The sequence below is a fragment of the Carica papaya genome, chromosome 1 (genome assembly GCF_054855325.1).
Source record: "Carica papaya isolate Zhongbai chromosome 1, ASM5485532v1, whole genome shotgun sequence".
Classification (NCBI taxonomy): Eukaryota; Viridiplantae; Streptophyta; class Magnoliopsida; order Brassicales; family Caricaceae; genus Carica; species Carica papaya.
In genome coordinates this window covers 25,960,312-25,981,025 of record NC_142309.1, presented here as the reverse complement: position 1 = coordinate 25,981,025, position 20,714 = coordinate 25,960,312, and the positions used below count along the sequence as shown (strand labels likewise).

Here is a 20,714-nt window from a genome sequence, read left to right as displayed (position 1 = left end):
CGTTTCTAACGGCGCCGTTTTGTGGGGTAGATCTTCTATAGCAGTAGCCTCCTGGTTTCTGGTGACAGAGCCATCCAAGCACCTGGTTCTTGATTCCGTATTCCTGAACCCTTCCAAGTTCATTGCTTAGAACTCAGCGAATCTGCGATAATCTTTGAACAGCTCTCGTATGGAGTTGGCCTGCGCTTCTCCTCCTCTATCTCCCTCTTTTCCAATTATTTACCTTCATATCGTAAATTCTCGAGCTAGGTATGCTCGTAGTTCCCTTTCTTTTACCAGAAACTCGGCTCCAAATTCTTGCATTACATCTAAACTGAAAAAAGGTGAAATTTTACTTTTTTTTTTATTCATTAGTTTTGCTTGAATCTTAGATTCCAATTTGGTTACTGTGAAAATAGGAGGACCAGGATAGAGTAGATCTTTTTTAGAGAAGTTTTGAAGTTTGAAATTTTTATTTAGCTGTCGAATGCTGAAATCAATGAAAATTTTATTTTCTTATAACTCTGTACATTGCATAGTTTACGTGTCAATTGGTTGGGCTCTTCTCTTCAGAATACATGTCAGTTGTTGGTCGTTTCTTGTATCCAAAAGAAAGTAATTTACAATTAAGAACTAAGACGGACTGTTGATTGATTGAGGATTCTTTATTGGCCTGATTTGCAACATAGGTGATGTTCTTTGTAAGTTTATTGAAACTTTTTCCTCCAGGGTTCATGTCATAAGAATTGCTGTGGCTATGCGTGTGTAAATTGTGAGCGTTGTGTAATTTCAGGTTGTTTTTGGCTGGTTAATCCAGGAAGGACATGGCGATTCTCCATTCATGCTGTTGTCGGTGATAAAACGGCTGTGCAAAATGAGTTCAGTATGGAGGAAATACGGTTGTCAAATTCTTTGGACTGCATGCCTGGTCATGATGAATCCAGGAGTGATGGCGAGAGGAGAGATGAAGAAGATGGTAATAGAGGCCTGGATGATCAGAAAATGATCAAGGTGTGTGACAAGCTAATTGAGGTTTTCATGGTTGACAAACCTACTCCAACTGACTGGAGAAGGTTGCTAGCTTTTAGCAAAGAATGGAACAACATCAGACCCCATTTCTACAATCGATGCCAGGATCGAGCAGATGCTGAAAGTGATCCAGGGATGAAGCATAAGCTACTGCGGCTTGGAAGGAAGCTGAAAGAGGTAGGTTCTATAACATTTCATGGCCTATATCTTGAGAATCCAAAGCGTTTACTAGTTACTTTTTTAAAATATGAATTTATTGTCTCAATGTTGTGCCTGCCTTCTATCATTTACTACATACTGTGAAGTGCTGATACTAATGCCATGTTATCACAATGATGAGTTAGTTGCCCTCACCTGAACTTCTTTAGTCTAATTGATTCCCCAGCCAATTACTTTGAATAGACCAAGTTCGTGGAAGTAATTTTGCCTGGTCAAAGAGACAATGCTCTTTCCTCAAACAAAAAAGGATAAAAAAGTCAAGATAATACAGTCCTTGAGATGGTGGTTAAGATTAACTGAAGAGTTTACATGTGTTTTGTTTTCAAAACACCTAACTTTCTGCCATTTCCATCTTTACTTACTACAGAGCCCTTTTTTTGTAGATTGATAACGATGTTCAAAGGCATAATGAACTTCTTCAAGTGATTAAAGAGGCCCCTTCACAAATTAACGAAGTTGTTACCAAGCGCCGAAAAGATTTCACGAAAGAATTTTTTATGCATCTTCATACTGTAGCAGAGTCCTACCTTGACAACCCAGCTGAACAGAATGGTGAGGCTAATAATTCTTATTATTTAGATAACCTTCTAGGCAACTCTGGTTTCTGTGACAAGAAATGCAGTTATAGAAATCCAGTATCATCTGTCTGTATCCAAATTGATTTACTTCTTTGATAAAAGGGCCTTAATTATCTAAAAAAATAAAAGGGGCTTAATTGATTTATTGTAACCTTCTTGTGTCTATATGACTGTGGTATATGACTTGTAGTTGAAACTTGAAACTCTGATTAAAGTAAAGCTCTTTTATTAGTGACAGGAGGAACCTATGTTGGATGAATAGCTGTATAACATAGTTGTAGACTGTAGAATAAATACTTTCAGGGATAAATACGGGACCTGTATTTAGATTAGTGAGGTTGCTGATGGATGGTGTGATGTACATCTGGAGCTTGTCCTTAGAAACCCTTATTTTTCATCAATTGCAGATTAATCGAATTGACTAACGTATTCTAGTGCTTCAATTTCCTTTCATTCACCGAAATTATGTAACAAAACTGAGACAACCAGAAGATCAGCAAGGATCCCAGTCAAGAATCCCAAATATCTCTGATTCCGGTAGCATGGAAGCAAGCAAAACCCCAACAAGATCTGGTCAAACTGTTCGGCACCAACTTCCCCGTTTTTTTTCCAGCATTTATCTTATCCTTTTGTGAGATTTTGTTGGCTGTTACTGGCCGTCGTGCTCCCTGGATAGCAGGGAGAAGTAGTTGTTCCATTCCTATTTAAACCCTCATCAGATTATGGATGAGGAGATAAGAAATAAAAAAGGAAAAGTGTGGGTTTTTCTATCCCAAACAAATAGAAACTTTTGTGCAATCCTTCTTGTGTTATTCTGGGCACCCATCAAAAACTTAGATAAATGTGCTTCAGTGCTTTGATTGTCATCCATAGAGTTGTCTTGATTACAGAAATTGTTCTGGTTTTCTTTATCTTTTTTTTTCCAATTGAAATTGCAGTTATTATCCCAATCTCTTAGCCTTTTATGTAGTTAATGCTGATATTAGTACTTATTTCATTCTATTTGCTAGCATTGGCAAAGCTTGGGAACATGTGCTTGGCTGCTGTGCAAGCCTATGACACTGCAACTGAAAATATTGAAGCACTGAATACTGCAGAGTTGAAGTTCCAAGATATCATGAATTCCCCTTCATTAGATGCTGCTTGCAGGAAGATAGACAATTTAGCCGAGAAAAATCAACTTGATTCTGCATTGGTGTTGATGATCACAAAAGCTTGGTCTGCTGCCAAGGAGTCAAACATGATGAAAGAAGAGGTAGAGTGATGCCAGCCTCTGAAGTCCGATAATGGCTGGCCCTTCACATAATTATTTAATAATCAAGAATCGTCTTTTTGGTTTTTTTCTTCGACTGGGCCATTTGTGGATCTTCAACTGTTCACAAATGATCTGATTTTATTCTTATTCATGCCGGTACAGAGTAGAGGGAAATGAAAGTTGTAATGATTGTTCACTTGATGTGCTTGGTCATTGCAGGTAAAAGATATATTGTATCATTTGTACATGACAGCAAGAGGCAATCTTCAAAGACTAATGCCAAAGGAAATTAGGATACTGAAGTTTCTTCTCACTATCGAGGATCCTGAGGAGCGTTTATGTGCACTAAAAGATGCATTCACTCCTGGGGAAGAGCTTGAAGGGAAGGATGTCGATAACTTATACACGTGAGTTTGGAAAATATATTGCTCCAATTAAAAAAGTTCAAGTTTGTATGAAAGTCCAAGTATGCATGCATTACAAAATTTGCTGTCACTAATTATCTTGAACTTTTTGGTTAATAATTATGTTGGCTCTTACTTGTAAAGTTGGTGGCGTTATTTAATCTTTAGAAGGCACTCAAGCTAGTATCTTAGAAAGAAGGAAAAAAAACTGCTGCTATTGTTCATTCCTGTGATTCCCTCTCCATTGAACATGTTGACAGGGTTTTTATTTCTTCTTGTAGGACACCGGAGAAGCTCCATAACTGGATAAGGTCCATGTTGGATGCTTACTATTTTAGCAGGGAAGGTACTCTCATAAGTGAAGCTAGAGACCTAATGAATCCTAAGATCATCAAAAAGCTGGAGGAACTCAATCAACTAGTTAAAAAGAACTTCATGTGATGTGAGTGCATATCGTGCTTATAAAAAGTACTCATAGTAAATTTGGTCCCGCAGCAGCAGCAGCCGACAATATACATGGGAGTTTTGGCAATGACATCAACCCTAAATTTGATTGCAAACCTTTGGAGATAAAGTCTCTGTGACACCCAGTTTAAACACCAGGATAATGAGTTCTATCCATATATTTAAATCTCACTTTGAGCTAGGGAGAAATACATAACTAGAACAACTGCTATGGTGATTTGTCATTGGTCCTTACAAGTTAGGAAGGGATAGCGGACAAATATCTAAATGTATAGTGGTGTAACATTTAATTTTTTGTTATGACTTACTAAGTTATTTGATAAGGTGTAAATGCTGATTTTTGCTAAGTATGTTGGTCCAATTTTGTTTTACAAAGAAGTAGGTTTTTATTTTTGAAGAACCAGGATTTTATTCCATGCGTAATTAAGAAATGAGTCACAGTGAATGACTACAAAATGTAAGCCCATTTTCTAGATTTGGTTGAGGCCTGCGAGAGGAGCATCTCCCATGTTTTCCATCGTGGTCCTGTCTCTTTCTTCTGTACAAATAGCCTCAAGGCCAACATGCAGAGAATGGTGTTTCTACTCGAAGCTAATACCCGTAACAAAGAAGTAGAGAAGTATGGATTGTCGCAGCCTTGGAGGAATGACATTCCTTTCGGTCATGGTCTAAGGTGCCACAATTATAGCAAAAGTTACCTAGTCTTTTTATGACATAGTTGCATTCGATGTAGAGATGGACATCCTTATTTCTTTTCTTCAAAATGATCCAACCAGAAATAGGGAATATCGCCTTCCACAATACAGTGAGAGGTAACATTCTTCTTTAAATTCCACATAAGCCACCTGTTAAAAGAAAGAGAAAAAAGAAGTGTTAGAATGCTTATTATCAATTAAATTATTCTTTACATGTTTAGCAATGATGCAGTCATGAGTAGCATGAAGAGAGCTCTTTGTTTGTTGTGTTATGTAGAACAATTGTCGTAATTAATAATACATCGATACTTCCTCTCAACATTGATAATTAGTCGATTGGAGGTAAAGATTCACATAAATTAAAAATTTGTTTAAAAATAAGAAGGAATTAGATAATTTTTTTAATGGAATTTTGTATTTGTGTACTTAGCACTAACAAGAAAGCACACATAGATTTAATCGAGAATTTACCGTATGTATACGATCAAACTGGTTTATCAAAATGTTGAGTGTTAGGTTTAATTCTAATATGAATCATTTTGAAACTTAGACAAAAAAAAAAATGGAAATTCCAATTCAATCTAATGCAAAAAATTTATCGGGAAACATATAAGATTAAACGGTTCTCTTAAAAATATCAGCAGTGAGAGGAATCTAAATGCAAAAAATAAGATTTCATCTCTAGTCCACTAATCAGTAAAAAAATGTACATTTTATCCATTTTTAATGATGTCATAATTCAATATATTATAAGTCTTTTCTAAATATATCTTCTATATTATTTGACTATGACATAATTAGTTTTAATTTTTTTTTATTATGGAATAAAAGAAAATTGGACTGTTTAAAATAAATAAAAATATTTAAAACTAAATTATAAAGTAAAAAATGTTAAGAATTAGATAATAATGAAAGATTTTGAAACATTAAATAATTTATCCGTAGAAATATTCATCAATTTTTTAAAAGATTAAATTTAAAGTTACGGCTTCAATCTTCAAATTTCAGATCAACACACACAAAAAAAAAGGAAAAACTCGAATCCTCCATTCCCCACTGCATCGCACGTTTCTGAGGTGACTCCGGAACTTGCATAGCTGTTAATTTGATTAACCAGCCAAGTCAGACTACTCACAAATTCAAAATTCCCCGGTAATTTATTTATCTTCAGAAGGAATCTACTATAAATTTTTATTTAATATGTTTTTCTTTTCAAAATTAATTACCATTTAATCTCTAATAAATTGTTACTCGAAAACTTCGTAGCTCAACGGAATTTTCGTTTGGCTAAAGAATCACTCCTCGATGCAATCTTTTAACAGAGACGCTTGTTGATTTCCTTCTAATTATGTTTGTTGTTCAGCTTTTCTTTTCCTAAAAGGAGTTTTGCGGGGTTGAATGCGCAGGTTGTGTCGTATTGGCGATGAGGAATTGGACAATGGCCAAGAAACCCAGTAACTGCGCTCTTTGCGAAAATTCGAATCGCGCTTCTATTTGCGCTGCTTGTGTCAATTACAGGCGAGTTCTTTTGGATTTCTATATTCTCCGTGCCCTACAACTTCCATGGGTTTCAATTTGTTTCTTTTTCCGATTGACTACCTGTTTGAATTTGATTAGGTAAAGTGTATTAACATTTGGGTGAATTTGCAGCTTCAAACGCCATAACTTACGGAAATAGTTACCATATCAGTCGTGTTCCATCTCATATTTTATTCTCTTTCACTGCAGATTAAACGAGTATAGTACTTTGTTAAAGTCATTGAAGAATCGTCGTGATGCTTTATATTCCAGATTGAGTGATGTGCTTGTGGCAAAGGTTGGATTTCTGACTTACAGACGGTTTGGTTAAGAAAATCTGTTACGACCTCTGGACTCTTTCTTGGGTCTAAAAGTTTTACTTTTCAACAGGGGAAGGCCGATGATCAGCTAAATTGGCGAGTGATTCAGAATGAAAAGCTTACTAATTTGAGGGAGAAGCTTCGGCACAATAGAGAACGACTACTGCAAGGTTTGCTGGTTTTTTTATCTTGGTTGCTTGTTACCTTCCGATTGTTTATTTTACATTTTATTTAAATGAATGATGACTTTTGCAGGGAGGGCTAAAATCGAAAGATTGTCTTATGATTTGAGAGTGAAATTTGGTGTGCTTGAATCAGCTCAGAGCCTGGTAGTCTAATGTCCCTTTATTTCTATTCTGTTTCATGACAAGGGGATGGTGAATTTGCAAATAGTGGCCATATAGGTCTTTTGCTCTGAGTTTGAATGGCAATGTTTTCTGCATTGGTTTTGCATATGGTATAGGTTTCTGCTTTCAACTTGAATGAAGATGTTTACATCAGTTTTGTATTTGCAGCTGGAGAAAAATCGGTCCGAGCAATTGGAGAAGTACTATCCTAATCTTATTTGCACTCATAGTCTTGGCCATGTAAGGCTAAACTTCAGATTCTCTTTGATGTGATGTTTTCTATTTGTGCATTTCGGTTAATGGTTTGTAATGCTGATTATGCATTATCTGGTCTGCAGAAGATTTTGCTAGGAATGATATTTTTTATTTCCTTTTTTCCTTGTGAATAACCACACTTTATACTTATAAACAATCTTCTGGAATGCAGATGGCAATCACCTCTGAGCGTCTCCATAAGCAATCAGTGGTCATGAAGCAGATATGCAAATTGTTTCCTCAACGTCGGGTAAGAGCATCACAAACAAACTTTTTTATCATCTCCAGTGGCAAGTAAATGTGATTAATGTGAATGTCTCAATAATAAGGAAACTATTTTTTGAATGCATAAGTTACATGCATGTTGTGGCTAGTCCTCCTCTCCTCAAGTGTGGGCATGAGATTTTCATGAATTATGGTGCTTAGTGTAAGCTACATCTTTTTTTATTCTTCAGGTGACTATAGATGGAAAGGGAAAAGATGGATCCAGTCATCAGTATGATGTAATTTGTAATGCACGCTTACCAAGAGGGCTTGACCCACGCTCTGTTCCTTTGGAAGAGCTTGCAGCTTCTTTGGGGTAAGATTTCTTTGTTCTTTTCTTCGAAGCTAGAAATCCATATGTTAGAGAAGTCCCTGTAATGATACAAACAAGTTTATGATCATTCTATTCTGATGCTGACATTCAGTTACTGATAGTTCGTCCAAAAGAAAAAAAAAAGTACAGTTATCTATACTGTATAAAGCAGCATACAGCAGGCTTCCAACTAAAGTGGCCTTTCATTCTTAGACATTTTCTTAAGTTGCTTAATGGTCTCACATTTAGTTGTTGCAACAGGTACATGGTACAACTTCTAAATCTTGTTGCCCGTTATTTGGCTGCTCCTGCACTTCATAACACCGGCTTTGCGGTAAGCATGTTTCACCCAGTGTTCTATAGTACAAAGTTCCCTAGATGAAATTGGTTTTCTATTTCTTTGAAGCTAATGGGATTTATCAGCCTTTCAAGTTGATTCTGGATAAAGATTGCATCCGATGATGACTCAATAACAGTACAGAAAAGACTATAGTTCTATTAGACTCTATTGTTAAGATATAGGTCACAAGCTTCTATCTTGGAAATATCTTTTTCAAAGATTTTTTTTAAAGCTTCATGGAGGTTCTGAAAATATTTATACCACCTTTTTTCCATTTAGAAGGTTCTACAAATATTTGTTGGAAGAGGCAGCTTTCTCTTTCAGAAACGTAACAATGTGTTCAAGAGCCTTTCTTGTTACATTATTACAAGCTGACAGATATCAGTGGTTATGATATTCATCCTGAAAGGACTTTGGTTCCTTAAAATTAAGTAGTTATTCAGTTACTTTTTTTTTCCTAATATTGCTCTGTGTTCTTCGAAATTTCCTAGACAAAAAATTGGCAGATAAGTTTTGAGGCTGTGTCCGCTTTCTCCTCAAAAGGTGGAAGGTTTTCTCTCTTCGGTGTTGTTGGGCCCGAGGAAGGAGCACAAAAATCTTTGGTTTGGGGCTGTCTTTGCTGGAATGTTGATGATTTGGTTGGAATGCAATACAGAATATTTTGGAATTATGAGTTGCCTGTTCCAATTCTTTGGGATAGAGTTCATTCTTTGGCTTCTGTTTGGGCTAAGGCCAAGGACATTTTATGGATGTTCCTTCACCACTTCTACATAGAGATTGACCTATTATTCTTCTGACTAACTAGCCCGTCTACTTTTTTTTTTCTTTTTTTTGTGGATACCTAATCCACCATTTGTGTGTCCTTTCTTCCTTTTAAAAAATCTTCTTCTTGATAAAGAAAAAAGTTCCGCGGCTCTAAAGGTACTTTAGAGCTTAAATGATAATACATGAACATGTTTTCTTATTGAATTTACTTTTGATTTTTCTTCAGGCTTCTCGCTCACGAATTTGGCAAAGATTTTCTTATTGGGATGCACGTCCTTCTTCTCGAAGGTATATTTTCCTGAACTCTTACCTAATGCATTATATTCACGAGCTGTTGCTTTTGAGTGACTGAATATAGTTCGTGTCTTGCAGCCACGAATATCCCCTTTTTATTCCATGTGAAAATTATTGCTCCAGTAGTGGGGAAAATTCATGGACTGATAGAAGTTCAAGTAATTTCGGTGTTGCTTCAATGGAATCAGACAGAAAACCCCGCTTAGATTTTTCTGGAAGTAGTAGCTTCAAGTACTCCGCCTCTCCGCATTCTGTTGAAGCACACCAAGACTTGCAGAAAGGGATTTTTCTTCTCAAGAAAAGTGTGGCATGTTTAACATCTTACTGTTACAATTTTCTATGTCTTGAGGTTCCTTCGGAAGCCACTACTTTTGAAGCTTTTGCAAAATTGTTGGCGATACTATCCTCACCAAAGGAAGTTCGATCTGTTTTTTCCCTGAAAATGGCTTGTTCAAGGTATATTTCTTGTGCATTAGTTGTCTGTGATCATGATCCCACCTAAATTTTGGTTCTGGAAGGATAAGTAAATGTATACTTCCTTTAGAAATTGATTATTGCTGGCAGTCAAGTTTGGGCAGAGTCCAAGCATTCTTGATGTTTTCAAGAACAAATTGTAGGTTATGTTTGAACAAATGAACAATTTCTGTGGAAGTCATTTAAAAATTCATACTTCAACTGGAAAAATATAAACATTCTTTTGGAAAACGATAACACTTAACCTTCTATAAAATTCTAAATGGAATTGAATCAACTTAATTTTTCAGATTTATCGTTTTAGATAAATCTTTTTCTCTCTTTTAGTTGAATGTATGGATTTTCCAAATAGATTCCACAAAAATTATCCGTTTGCTGCAAATGTAGCCTTAACAAAAAAGTATGACATATGCTTTATTTGGAAACCGCTTGCCTTAGCTCTTTTACATTTGAATTGTTGATAATTAGAATTTTCATGTTCCATCTTCTCCGAGATGAGGAAAAAGGTTTTTCCTATTGCTCATTGGAATTTCCTTGGAAACCTTATGAGCTTTGGATAATTCAATTCTACTACACCTTATGTAATCTTAGGTCTTTTCGTGTTTTCAGTTTCTATCTTCTCCCTGCAAAGGAAAAAATGTTTTTCCTATTGGTCATCGGTTGTTTTCTGAAAGATTTCATGGACATTGAGTAATTTAATAGTACAACACCTTATGCAATCTTTGGCTTCCAATTTATATTATTCTTTATCTTTTGATTCACAGGTCATGCAAGCAAGTTAAACAGTTGAACAAATCTGTATGGGATGTGAATTCAACCATTGCATCTAGCACCTTATTGGAGAGTGCTCATGCACTGCCTGTAACAGTATGACTCTGGACTCCAACGTTATTGGTTTTATCCAGTTACATTCTGCACTTTTAGGGTCAGTCTCAATAGGCACTGTTAATCTTTACCTACATTAATTTGCATCCTCACATTCTCTATCTTCCAACCCCTCCTTTGGCTGTTAGCTTGTTCCGTCCAAAATTTAGCAGTTAATTAACAGCTATCCCCTTTTTTATGCCCCAGAATCAGTAGACAAGGCATTGCACTAGAAGTGGCAGATCAAGTCATTGGGAAAAGGAAGTTGTATGGGTCAGACAAGAGGAAGAAGAAAGTGGCTTTTCTCCTTAGGCATAAATCTGTTTTGGCATAGGTTTTTTGGTTTTAAGTTTAATTAGGAAAAATATGTTAATTAGGTTTCTAGTTCACTGATTTCATGGCATAACACATTCCAAGCACCCAAGTCAGAATGAAAATATTTGGCATTTAAGGCAAAAGAGAGAAACTACTTAATTATGAAAAGGACTCAAGTAGAAAGGATGGTCAAATGAGAAACCCAGGATAAAACAGAAGATAGCCACAATCACAAAATAAATAGACTTCCTTGGCTGTTGGTTAGGAGAAAGCAAGAGGCAAGTTGATGAACCAAATTAAACTGTTCTAAAGCAAAATAGTTAACGACAAATTTTTTTATTTTATAGAATTTATAAGTGATTTCTCAATATATTTAGTTCTAAAAAAAAGATAGCTATCAGTCATCCTAGTTTAACATTCGCTGAGAGCAAATAGGGTTTTGGAAATAGTAAAAAAGTGTGGCAAATTGATGCAATTAAAAATGTATAGTGCACGTCATGATTATTCCTAAAAGTTGCTGGCAGTAAGGAGATAAAGACCCAACGTTGTTTTAGAAATTTGAAATCTTTAATTGAACTGTGATAAGTGATTCTTAGGCACTAGCCTACAGGCACCTGGAGATTTTAGCAGTTTTAGGTGTCACTTTGTCAAGAATAAAATGCTGTTTTATGATTGGTAGTGCGACTGAAAAGAGGCTGGGATGGATGGGGGAGAAGAGGAGATTAGATCCAAAATTTTTAGATGGAATCATTATGACTCTTTTTCCTTTTTGTGTTCTAATATCTTGGCTATACATATTGCCAGTTACTACGCATGATTCCACAAAACTCTTATGTTGCGTTTGTGGCACGGTCGCAAAGGGCTTTTACCAAGCTAGTTGCCACCATCTCATGATTAATAAGTATAATAAGAGGATCCTTTATGTTAAAAAATGTTTAATAAGAGAATCCTTTTCATTAGTAAGAGAATCCCTGAACAAAATCAACTCCGAAATCACAACCTATTGCTCAATTAATATGCAGTTCTCAATATTGCTGCATGGACATGTAGAGGCAAGGTATATCTCTCATGAATGTGACTTTAGAAGCCTTTATTTATTTATTTATTTCTAAAAAACAATGAGGAAAACAACGATGTCAATTAAAAAGTTGTTATCTAATTTTGGAAGGTTAAACATTAGCTGGGTGTTAATGAATTTATTTCGTTAGGTTACTTGTGTAGAAATACTTGCAAATAATTTATTCTTGTTCATGAGCGATTGGAGAGAAAGGAGAAGATTTCTTGGTGAGAGAACTTGTTGGCCCAATAAGTCTCTTATAGATCATGAAAAAAGAAAGATAACACTAGGATAATCTGAGGTTGATTTTCATTCTATATAATTTCATTTATAAGTTGTGAATTCGTATATTTTCATGTTGTTCTGCAGAGGAACCTAAATGAGAACAACTTCCCAAATTCAGCTGCCAGTTTTCTTTTTGATACTCAGCTTTCTGATTTTGGGAAAAATGAAAGCCTTATTGATGGATGGGATCTTGTTGAGCATCCTACTTTTCCACCTCCACCATCAGAAACTGAGGATGTTGAGCATTGGACTAGGGCCATGTTTATTGATGCCACTAAGAAATGACCTGTTGTTACTAAATTCTTCTACTTCTGTAAGTTACCATTTAGACACATCTAACTCTTGACAAGTTGCCACATGCATAGCCCTGATAATTTTGCTTGATGGGAAACAAGACTGGCATAAAAATTTGGAAATTGTTACAGAGACACAAACATATTATATTTTTATTACAAAAGCGGAGAGGCTTTTCAAAGCTGGAGAGGCTTTTCAAAGCTGTCTTGGAGTTCATTCCATTAGTTCATATGTTTGTTTTATTCATACATGCACATATACATGCAATCTTAAGATCTAGGAGTTGTGTTGCAATGTACATTGCTGTGTTCTGACTTCTGATGCTTGCATCTTTTCTTTGACAGTTCTCTTTTTCTTCCTCTTCTACCCCCTCAAATACACTGTTGAAGATATTCCTCAAAATTCCGAAACGAACCACTCTTAGTAGAAGTGGTTGGTACTTTTTCTCTTTCCTGTAAATTGAGTGGGTTCCAGGCCTCGGTTATGTTCCCCTTGTATAAGGATGGAGTTAAAAAAACATGAGAATCTTTTTCTGTACTTCAATTGTTTCTTATTCATCCCTCTGAAGAAGTGTTTATCCACCACGTGTATGTGAATAGGTTCTATTGCAAATTAATTTTTTCTAGTTTTGTTTTGTCTACTATATGATTCGAAGATAGTCCAATTAATAGCATAAGCCTCTTCCAAAAGAGATCTCATGTACAAATCTCCCAACCTCCAATCTCTTACACCTTATCTCCTGCAAGTATCCGCTTGAGCTGGCACTGCCTTTGATCTTGTGAATGGAATTCCTTCTTTTCTTTTTCAAATCTTCTTAGCCCCAATTTTATTGGAAAATATGTATATTGCATAAACAAGGAACCAATATATTGGTCAAATTTGTGGACAAGATCTGCCATGATCGTTTTAATTTGCTAACTTGTCATCCATATTATGATGTTCTGTGAGCATGCGGACCTAGTTAAAAATTGATCTGTTTTTGTTCTTGTTTAGACATTTGTATGAGGGTAGACATTGTTGTCTGCAGATTAGTCTTCTGTACGTGTTCAAATTTTTAGGCATAATTTGATTATGTTTTCTCTGCTGGAGTTTCTCAGTTTCTTTTTTTCTTTTTTCGAATAATTTGTTGTTGTTTTGCCAGGTTTTGCCAAGATCCAAATGACAAGTGAGCTTTGAGGATTGGTCTGTGGTATTGCTGTAAATTCAACCTCTTTTCTTTTCGAGTGAAATTGAATGGAAATATAAGTAGGTCGGTATCCACGCATACATAAACTAGTGTAGGTCAATTTTTTCACTTTATTTTATTTTCTTTAGGTTTCTTTCCTTATTTTAATGGAAAACAATAATGTATATATAACAGCCTTTGCATTTAACTAAGATGTCCTGTATATAATTTCAATGGAAACAAAGTGATTTTCAGAAAAGTGAGCTCCCTTTGTTTAGATTTCAGCAATCTCTTCTGTTTAGTTCATGTTTCAGTTTAAAATATACGCTGCTGGATTGTCGCTGTTGCAACTTCATCAGAAGAGCGTGTCGAATAACACAACTGGGGTGTAAAGATTTTGATTATTGTTGGCTCTTCAATAAAAGTGTTTTGTGTCATTTTGACTATAATGTCTTTTTAGACAACCTACTGTGAGAAAAATTATTACTTCATAAATTGTATCCATCTTTTTTCAATAGACAAGATGGAATTGTTATTTTTTTGAAAATAATGGAATCAATTATTTCGAGGTTTTTGACTAGACTTACATGAAGGCAACATTAGGAACAAATGAGAATTAAAAATTTTGCAAGTTTCACCTCCATTGATGAAAAGTCAGGTAGTTTCTCTTTAATCACAAATAAATTGCGGAGGGTGAGATTGTTCAATTCTTATCCAGCAGCAAACTAACCAGAATGTAAAAGCTAAAGAAATCAACCCCAAAAAAATATTCTAGTAATGCTAAAATGGTTTCCTTAAGAAAAATAAAATGCAAATAATGCTAAAATTGAGCCGAGCTCGTACGTCGCAGTTGGTATTTACTCCCGGATACTGGAACCGTCGATAACATAACTTCTGCTTCCTGCACAAAAAGAACACACAACAAGAGATTCACCAAGTCATAATCATAGCAAGAGTATTGTATTGAATATGTAACATTTACTTTTTGTAGCCGTTAGTATTTGATTTTACATAATTGATCAAAATTTACATACAGCTAAATCCCGCAACCCTAGATGGAAAAAGATACTGATTATATATATACATACATAATATATTGAGTGAGTAGAAGGAAAGAAAAGCATTTGATGCGTGGATTTACCTTTTGCTTTTTGAGCCAGCTATTTGTTTTCCTTAAGTGAAACACTTCATTCTCTAAGTGATTTGTATATGCCTGTATATATATATATATATGTATATGTATACGTTCACGATTTTGAATTTAAGTCAGCTGAGTAATTCTACCAAAATATATTTATATTTATATATAATACTAACTTGCTTCCTCGCCCTGGATCGAGCAGCTGATTCACGGTTCTTGATCATTCTCTTCTGTCTCCTCTCAATTGTCTTCTCCATCATCTCATCCGTGTACCGCCGTTTTCTCTGCTCCCCACCTCCCTGCGACTCCGCCGGAGTTGCTACCATTGCCTGCAACGGCGGTATTGCTGTAACACCTAACTGGGTCTCACCATAACCACAATCCACAACTGGGTTTTCACACATTGATTCAGAAACACAAAAACTCGAATCCACCATCGTCAAATTCTGCTGCTGCTGTTGTTGGAAAGAAGACATCTGGAACTGCAACCAATCTGCATGCTGATGCGACATGATAACCATTGGATCGACTGACATGAGAGGTTGATGATCAATGAGGTTACTTCGATGGGTATTTCCTATATTAATGATGCCAGCCCTGGCCAGAAAATCTTCAATTCTAGTTTCTCCCAGCGGCAATTGTCGCTGAATTTGTTGGGTTTGGACGCCGTCATTTCCATGATCGCAATGAACGATATCCCTCCAGACTTCATCTACCGTTTTCTTACACAGTGTTCCGTGCAAATTAAGGTTTCCTAGAATTAGGGGATGTGAAAATGAAGAAGAAGAAGAAGAAGACGACGACGACTTCTTACACAGTGTTTGAACCTCGTCAATGGCGAGAGTGTAAACAGAACCCTGGCTCTTCTGGGATTGAAACTCTTGCTCCTCTGGTCTATTAGGAGACGATACCATAACTCTATCAGCACCCATTTACAAAAAACTCCACATTACTTGCCAAAACTGTTTCATTAGCAACCAAACAGGCGGAAAATACCATTATAGTTCATCTGCAACAGATTGATTATTACGCCAGAATCAATGGAGTCCGGAGAAGAAAAAAGGGGCATAAACTCTTAAAGCAGAAGTGGGTTTTTAGGCAGTGAGTGTAGATGAAAACAGTTGAGAAATGTGTGAAGAAGAGTAGCGTTTGATGAAAGAGAAAACGGAGAAGAAATAGATGGGGGGAAGCGAAATGTGAGCCGCCAGAAAGATGGAGGAACCGGTTAAGAGTGAATATAATGTGGTGGATGAAGGAGGATGCTAAATTTAGAGGGGATTAAATTGATAAATCCCAACAGTAAAAGCTGATTTTCATGCTAATTTTGTGGGATTTAGAGATAGACGATGAAGAAAAAGGAAAGTAAGAAGAGATAGATAGCCGTTAGTTAATTCAGTTATTCTTGGAACTCTTTTGGCGGGTAGATATCCTCCACTTTAAGAGCTCCACCGCACGTTGCCACGTCACAAGGACTCACTATACCTACTAGTCCACATTTCGGCCGCTCTTATTATTCTAACATCCTAATTACTATTTATTTATTATTCTTCGTCTTACTACATATACACACACACACACATATATAAGAATATATATATATATATATATACATACATACATACATACATAAATATGCCGTGATTTGTACGACCCAAGATTAAGTTTCATTTTAGTTTGTTGTTGTTGCTCCATTACTAGGAATAAATATAAAGAAAATATAAGGACAAAAAATTTCAAAGTGTGGCATATGAATAAAGTTATATATAGATATATATGTATATGTATACGAGAAAATAACATCCTTGAGAATGATGGGAGTATATATTCTCTATAGTCAAGTTTGAAATTGATTTTGACGAGGCAAGTTAGTTTCTTATTTCAATAGATCTATTTTTATACAAATATTAAATTTTATTTATCATTAATAATATAAAGAAGTATTTAAGGGTCCAACGAGGCCCAAAATTATAATTTTTTTTTTTGTATTTGTAGACAAAAATAAGGAATCCCTTGGGTTTCCACCGCTTGGGAATCTTTATGGGTTTACCCAAAAACTAGAACAAAATCTAATGGCCCCTCATCTTCCCTTCTCTCGGGCCAACAAATGTAGCATATAGAATATATATACATACATACATACATATATATATATATATTCATATTGATAATAATAGCATGTCATACAAACAAAAGGGTATAAGTATATCATCAATACAATTCAATTATTGCAAACTTTCCATATATACAAACCATTTCCCCTCCCCCCCCCCCCCCCCCCCCCCATCACATCTCTCTTTTTTTTTTTTTTTTTATGTCATTAATCATCTTTCTTCACCAAACATCAAAAAGAAAAAAAAAAATCATAGTGAAGTTGTGGGCTTTTCTTTCTTTTCTTTTTTAAATAAATTACGTAAACATTGTGAAGTTCTCAATTTGTTCATTTCATCATATGTAAGCAATCATTTTTATTTTTTTATTTTGATAAATCTCATGATTATTCTATTCTTATTATTTTTTAAAAAAATTATGTTGTTTTCTTATACTAATTGCTACAATTAGAACATGTCAAATTATAAGCTTATATAAGTTTGTGTTGTTTGTTTTATTATGGATAAAACATAAAAATGATAATAATTATTATTTTTACGAATAATATATTCATGTCATAATTAAAACCTTCATCATTTATTATATTGAATACGATATCTTTTTTATATTTTATTTTATTTTAACGATATGATTACGAGTAGAATATATCTTCTAAAATTATAGTAGTTCATTTCTTGTAACTATGATTGTACAATTTTTTTTTATAAAAAATAATTATAATTTAAGAGATAAAATAAAATAAATTGATTATCTTTATTAAATTTATTAAATATAAATCATACTTAACTACATGATTTTTAAATAAACTTATAAATCTTTAAAAAAAAAACATATACATATATGAGAAACATAGTAGAAAATTTAATTATTTATGATAAAATCGTACAATTTAATAAGTAGATTAATTTTTTTTTTGGTTTTTTTTTACTTAAATAAATAGATTATAATATGAGTAATTATTTAGAATAATAAAAATAATTAAAAAAAAAATTAATAAGTAGTAGTAGTAGTAATAGTAGTATGGTGACCCATCTGGTCATTTCACTATCAAATCCTTTTTTGTTATTGGTTCACCACCGCAAATAAATTGACATACAACTTAATTCTCTCAATTTAATTATTCTTTGAATTTTGTGTAAAGTACCCTCTAGTTGTTTAATTTAAAAATATTCATAATTTCTTGGTCTTAAAATTTGAAGAATCTCTCAAATCAAAACATATACGTATTCTTTACGTTATAATATAAATTCTATTCTTAACAAAAAAAAAAATAATTTTCAAAGTCACACCATATTTCTGGGTAACCACTTTTTGGTGTACTTTCGTGTATGTGTGTGTGTGTGTGTGTGTGTATATATTCCTACGTGCATATAAAACAGTTAAATTGTTATTAGTGTTGGGTTCGGTTAGGATAAAATTAATAAAATAATTGTAAGACGAAATTAATTAGGAAACCAAAAGTGAGCATGCAAGTTTGTTCAAAAAACAAAAACAGCTTTTACAAGTTGCTCGAATGAGATTCAATTTCCTGTTTTCTTAACACTATCTCCTTCTGTTAAAAGTAAATACAAAATTCACATTATACACCCTTCAATCTAATTACATATACATAATTTTATTAAAAGAAATACAAGAATCCCAAAAACTTTCCACCATATATAAAGTAAAAGTGAACTTGACCTATTTAGTTACCCTCGAATTAATTAATGAGTAATCGATGCATATATACATATATATATATATATTATCTATTTAACTCAGCGAAAATGATTGATTAATTAATTTGTATGCGTTTTGTGTGTGTATATGGTAGAAAGTAAATAAATAATTCAATTTGTCAAATATATAGTTTTAATTATATATAAAATTAGATAATTGGTGGAAATAAAATAATAGATTAGGATGTAATCTTAATCTTAATCTTAATCAGTAGTTAAGTTTGAGTGGGTCAGGATGTGATTAATTGGTGATCGTGTAGCAATAAAGCAATTGCATTAGCACATTGGATTATCATTCATTCGTTCCCACTTGGCAATTTATTTTTCATTCCTTTTTTTTTTTTATCTCTTTCACTCTTTTACGCTTTTCTTTTGTTTATTATACCTTTTCAATGCTGTGTTTACGCAAACACTAAAGCTGTTATTTTTATATTTGAAATCCTCCCATTTCCCAATATATATGTATACATATATAAAACAACGACAAGACATTAAATTAAAACATAACCCAATTAAGATTTGAAAACCCAATCTCATACAAGATTATAATAAAATTATAAGAAAATGTTGAGGTGAGAGCATGGCCTGATCATCTCATCATCTGATCTCAGCCTTTAATGGTAAATATATAATATGAGACAAGGGTATATATAGCTTTTATATGTGATAAGGAGATGAGGGAGTGTCTACTTTTGAAATGAAGTGAAGTGAAATTAATATAATAAATAAAATGGAGTGGATATGGTGATGGGATCTTTTTCTTGTCCCTATAGATAAGGAACGGGCAACATAATTGGAAATAAAGTTTCAAAGTAAGCAACATTATTGAATTTAAGAAAAGTTGCTATATAATGTTCTTCCTTACCTAATAATAATTACATCTCTCTCTCTCTCTCTCTCTCTCTATATATATATATATATATATCTCATACATATGTGTATTACGCTTCTGATAATTTTATATATATATAAATTAAAATTATATTGTATGTATATATGTCGAGTTGGAAACCAAGGGTGGTGATTAGGGTTGTAGACGTGGAGGTGCAATAGTGGTGGGAAACATTGAAATGAAATTTGAAGAAAAAAAAAAAAAAAATGATGTATGAAAAGTTGTTATCTACTAAAAACATGAAGTGGAATCCTCCAATGAAATACAAGATTTAGAAATCAAATCTTCTTAAAAATAGAGGATGTAACATTTTTTTTTTTTTTTAAAGTTACCATTCAATAATAATATATGTATGTATGTATGTACATATAGTTCATGATTGCAATTGATAAATTATAGAATGTTTTAATATGTACATATTTATTCAATTGGGTTTCAATCAATCTTAAGATAATTAGAATATTATTGTGTAGAATATGTTGTTCTCTTCCCCTCAACAATAATAATAGTATCATAGAATTTTAAATCTATTGCTTACTTGCTATTCAATTTCTACAAACACACAAGTCAAACCCATTAATTAAAAAATCATCAAACATTTGAATTTTATTTGTGAGGTTTCAATCAAAACCAAATTCATGTGTCTGTGTGGACCCACGATTTATATTATTACATCGAATTATATAATTTTAGATATATTTTTTTAGTAAAAATTTAATAATATAAAAAATTAAGTATATATTTTAATTAAATAAAAAAAGGCAGCTGATGAAAATTCTAAAATCACATGTGTCTCAAATTTTATTAGAACACTAGAGTTTTGATTTTTAAAAACAAGAAACTAAAGACACATATGTATGTATGAGTGGGTCTTTGTGTTTTACAACCAAAATTCAATATTATATATTTTAAGACTATATAAAATGTAACACGATATCAAATATGTACGTCTTTTTAAGGGTTTATTTCAGTGGTCTATATTAATATATATTTAATAATTTGCAACCCACCATATTTATTCTACCTTATAAACTTTTATATATATGTTCATAAGGGGTGTTGATGAGAATAATAATAATAATAATAAAAACGAAAATTAAATATACTTGGTCATAGAATATTTGAATTGAATGTTGAATGTCGCATTTCCTTGAGCTTTTTTCCCCTCCCCCTCCTCTTCTTTTAACCCCCCCTTTTCCCCACCCTGGGAATAAAGAATGACTTTTTAATTTAAATAAAACTTTAAAGCCTTTAAATTTTTATTTAGCTTTATTGAAGAGAGTGGGAGAGAGTTATTAAATAAATATTAAATTTCAGAAAGAGTGAATAAAATAAAGTTTTAAACTAAGTTATCTTTATA

At 33.5% G+C, this 20,714-nt stretch overlaps 3 protein-coding genes across 9 annotated transcripts; 2 read left to right on the top strand and 1 right to left on the bottom strand.

The window, feature by feature from the left end:
- Positions 1 to 50: 50 nt before the first annotated feature.
- On the top strand, positions 51 to 4,276 carry LOC110824822 (uncharacterized protein At4g37920). Of its 2 annotated transcripts, none has more exons than XM_088223220.1 (6): positions 51 to 323; positions 797 to 1,185; positions 1,611 to 1,779; positions 2,816 to 3,060; positions 3,280 to 3,467; positions 3,746 to 4,276. In XM_088223220.1, exons 1-6 carry the CDS (start codon positions 170 to 172, stop codon positions 3,903 to 3,905), a joined length of 1,305 nt encoding a protein of 434 aa, XP_088079346.1. In that variant the 5' UTR covers positions 51 to 169; the 3' UTR covers positions 3,906 to 4,276. The 2 variants fall into 2 exon arrangements, with proteins under 2 accessions (XP_088079346.1, XP_088079342.1); XM_088223216.1 differs by having other exon boundaries at positions 773 to 1,185.
- A 1,342-nt stretch (positions 4,277 to 5,618) lies between these two features.
- Positions 5,619 to 13,753, top strand: LOC110809231 (uncharacterized). Of its 5 annotated transcripts, XM_022034996.2 has the most exons (14): positions 5,619 to 5,776; positions 6,031 to 6,142; positions 6,353 to 6,440; positions 6,533 to 6,632; positions 6,718 to 6,791; positions 6,978 to 7,049; positions 7,237 to 7,314; positions 7,520 to 7,644; positions 7,903 to 7,975; positions 8,973 to 9,034; positions 9,119 to 9,496; positions 10,279 to 10,381; positions 12,120 to 12,348; positions 13,471 to 13,753. In XM_022034996.2, exons 2-13 carry the CDS (start codon positions 6,048 to 6,050, stop codon positions 12,318 to 12,320), a joined length of 1,449 nt encoding a protein of 482 aa, XP_021890688.1. In that variant the 5' UTR covers positions 5,619 to 5,776; positions 6,031 to 6,047; the 3' UTR covers positions 12,321 to 12,348; positions 13,471 to 13,753. The 5 variants fall into 5 exon arrangements, 4 of the variants coding, with proteins under 4 accessions (XP_021890688.1, XP_021890696.1, XP_021890704.1 ...); XM_022034993.2 differs by lacking the exon at positions 5,619 to 5,776 and having other exon boundaries at positions 5,838 to 6,142; XR_002538779.2 differs by lacking the exons at positions 5,619 to 5,776; positions 12,120 to 12,348; positions 13,471 to 13,753 and adding an exon at positions 10,586 to 10,638 and having other exon boundaries at positions 5,837 to 6,142; positions 10,279 to 10,439.
- A 384-nt stretch (positions 13,754 to 14,137) lies between these two features.
- Positions 14,138 to 16,167, bottom strand: LOC110809257 (ABSCISIC ACID-INSENSITIVE 5-like protein 3). Of its 2 annotated transcripts, XM_022035025.2 has the most exons (3): positions 14,812 to 16,167; positions 14,636 to 14,707; positions 14,138 to 14,395 (listed from the first exon to the last, which is right to left on the bottom strand). In XM_022035025.2, exons 1-3 carry the CDS (start codon positions 15,565 to 15,567, stop codon positions 14,315 to 14,317), a joined length of 909 nt encoding a protein of 302 aa, XP_021890717.1. In that variant the 5' UTR covers positions 15,568 to 16,167; the 3' UTR covers positions 14,138 to 14,314. The 2 variants fall into 2 exon arrangements, with proteins under 2 accessions (XP_021890717.1, XP_088079317.1); XM_088223191.1 differs by lacking the exon at positions 14,636 to 14,707.
- Positions 16,168 to 20,714: the final 4,547 nt, after the last annotated feature.

What these genes read in the sequence shown, in the direction of transcription:
- LOC110824822 (XM_088223216.1), top strand. Translation starts at nt 170, where the DNA reads ATGGAGTTGGCCTGCGCTTCTCCTCCTCTATCTCCCTCTTTTCCAATT. An exon ending in CAACCCAGCTGAACAGAATG is followed by an intron (nt 1,780 to 2,815) that starts GTGAGGCTAATA and finishes TCTATTTGCTAG; the next exon opens with CATTGGCAAAGCTTGGGAAC. An exon ending in GATGTCGATAACTTATACAC is followed by an intron (nt 3,468 to 3,745) that starts GTGAGTTTGGAA and finishes TTCTTCTTGTAG; the next exon opens with GACACCGGAGAAGCTCCATA.
- LOC110809257 (XM_022035025.2), bottom strand. Translation starts at nt 15,567, where the DNA reads ATGGGTGCTGATAGAGTTATGGTATCGTCTCCTAATAGACCAGAGGAG. An exon ending in GATCCAGGGCGAGGAAGCAA is followed by an intron (nt 14,708 to 14,811) that starts GTTAGTATTATA and finishes ATATATATACAG; the next exon opens with GCATATACAAATCACTTAGA. An exon ending in GCTGGCTCAAAAAGCAAAAG is followed by an intron (nt 14,396 to 14,635) that starts GTAAATCCACGC and finishes CTTTTTGTGCAG; the next exon opens with GAAGCAGAAGTTATGTTATC.
- LOC110809231 (XM_022034996.2), top strand. Translation starts at nt 6,048, where the DNA reads ATGAGGAATTGGACAATGGCCAAGAAACCCAGTAACTGCGCTCTTTGC. An exon ending in GCACTCATAGTCTTGGCCAT is followed by an intron (nt 7,050 to 7,236) that starts GTAAGGCTAAAC and finishes TCTGGAATGCAG; the next exon opens with ATGGCAATCACCTCTGAGCG. An exon ending in GAGCTTGCAGCTTCTTTGGG is followed by an intron (nt 7,645 to 7,902) that starts GTAAGATTTCTT and finishes TTGTTGCAACAG; the next exon opens with GTACATGGTACAACTTCTAA.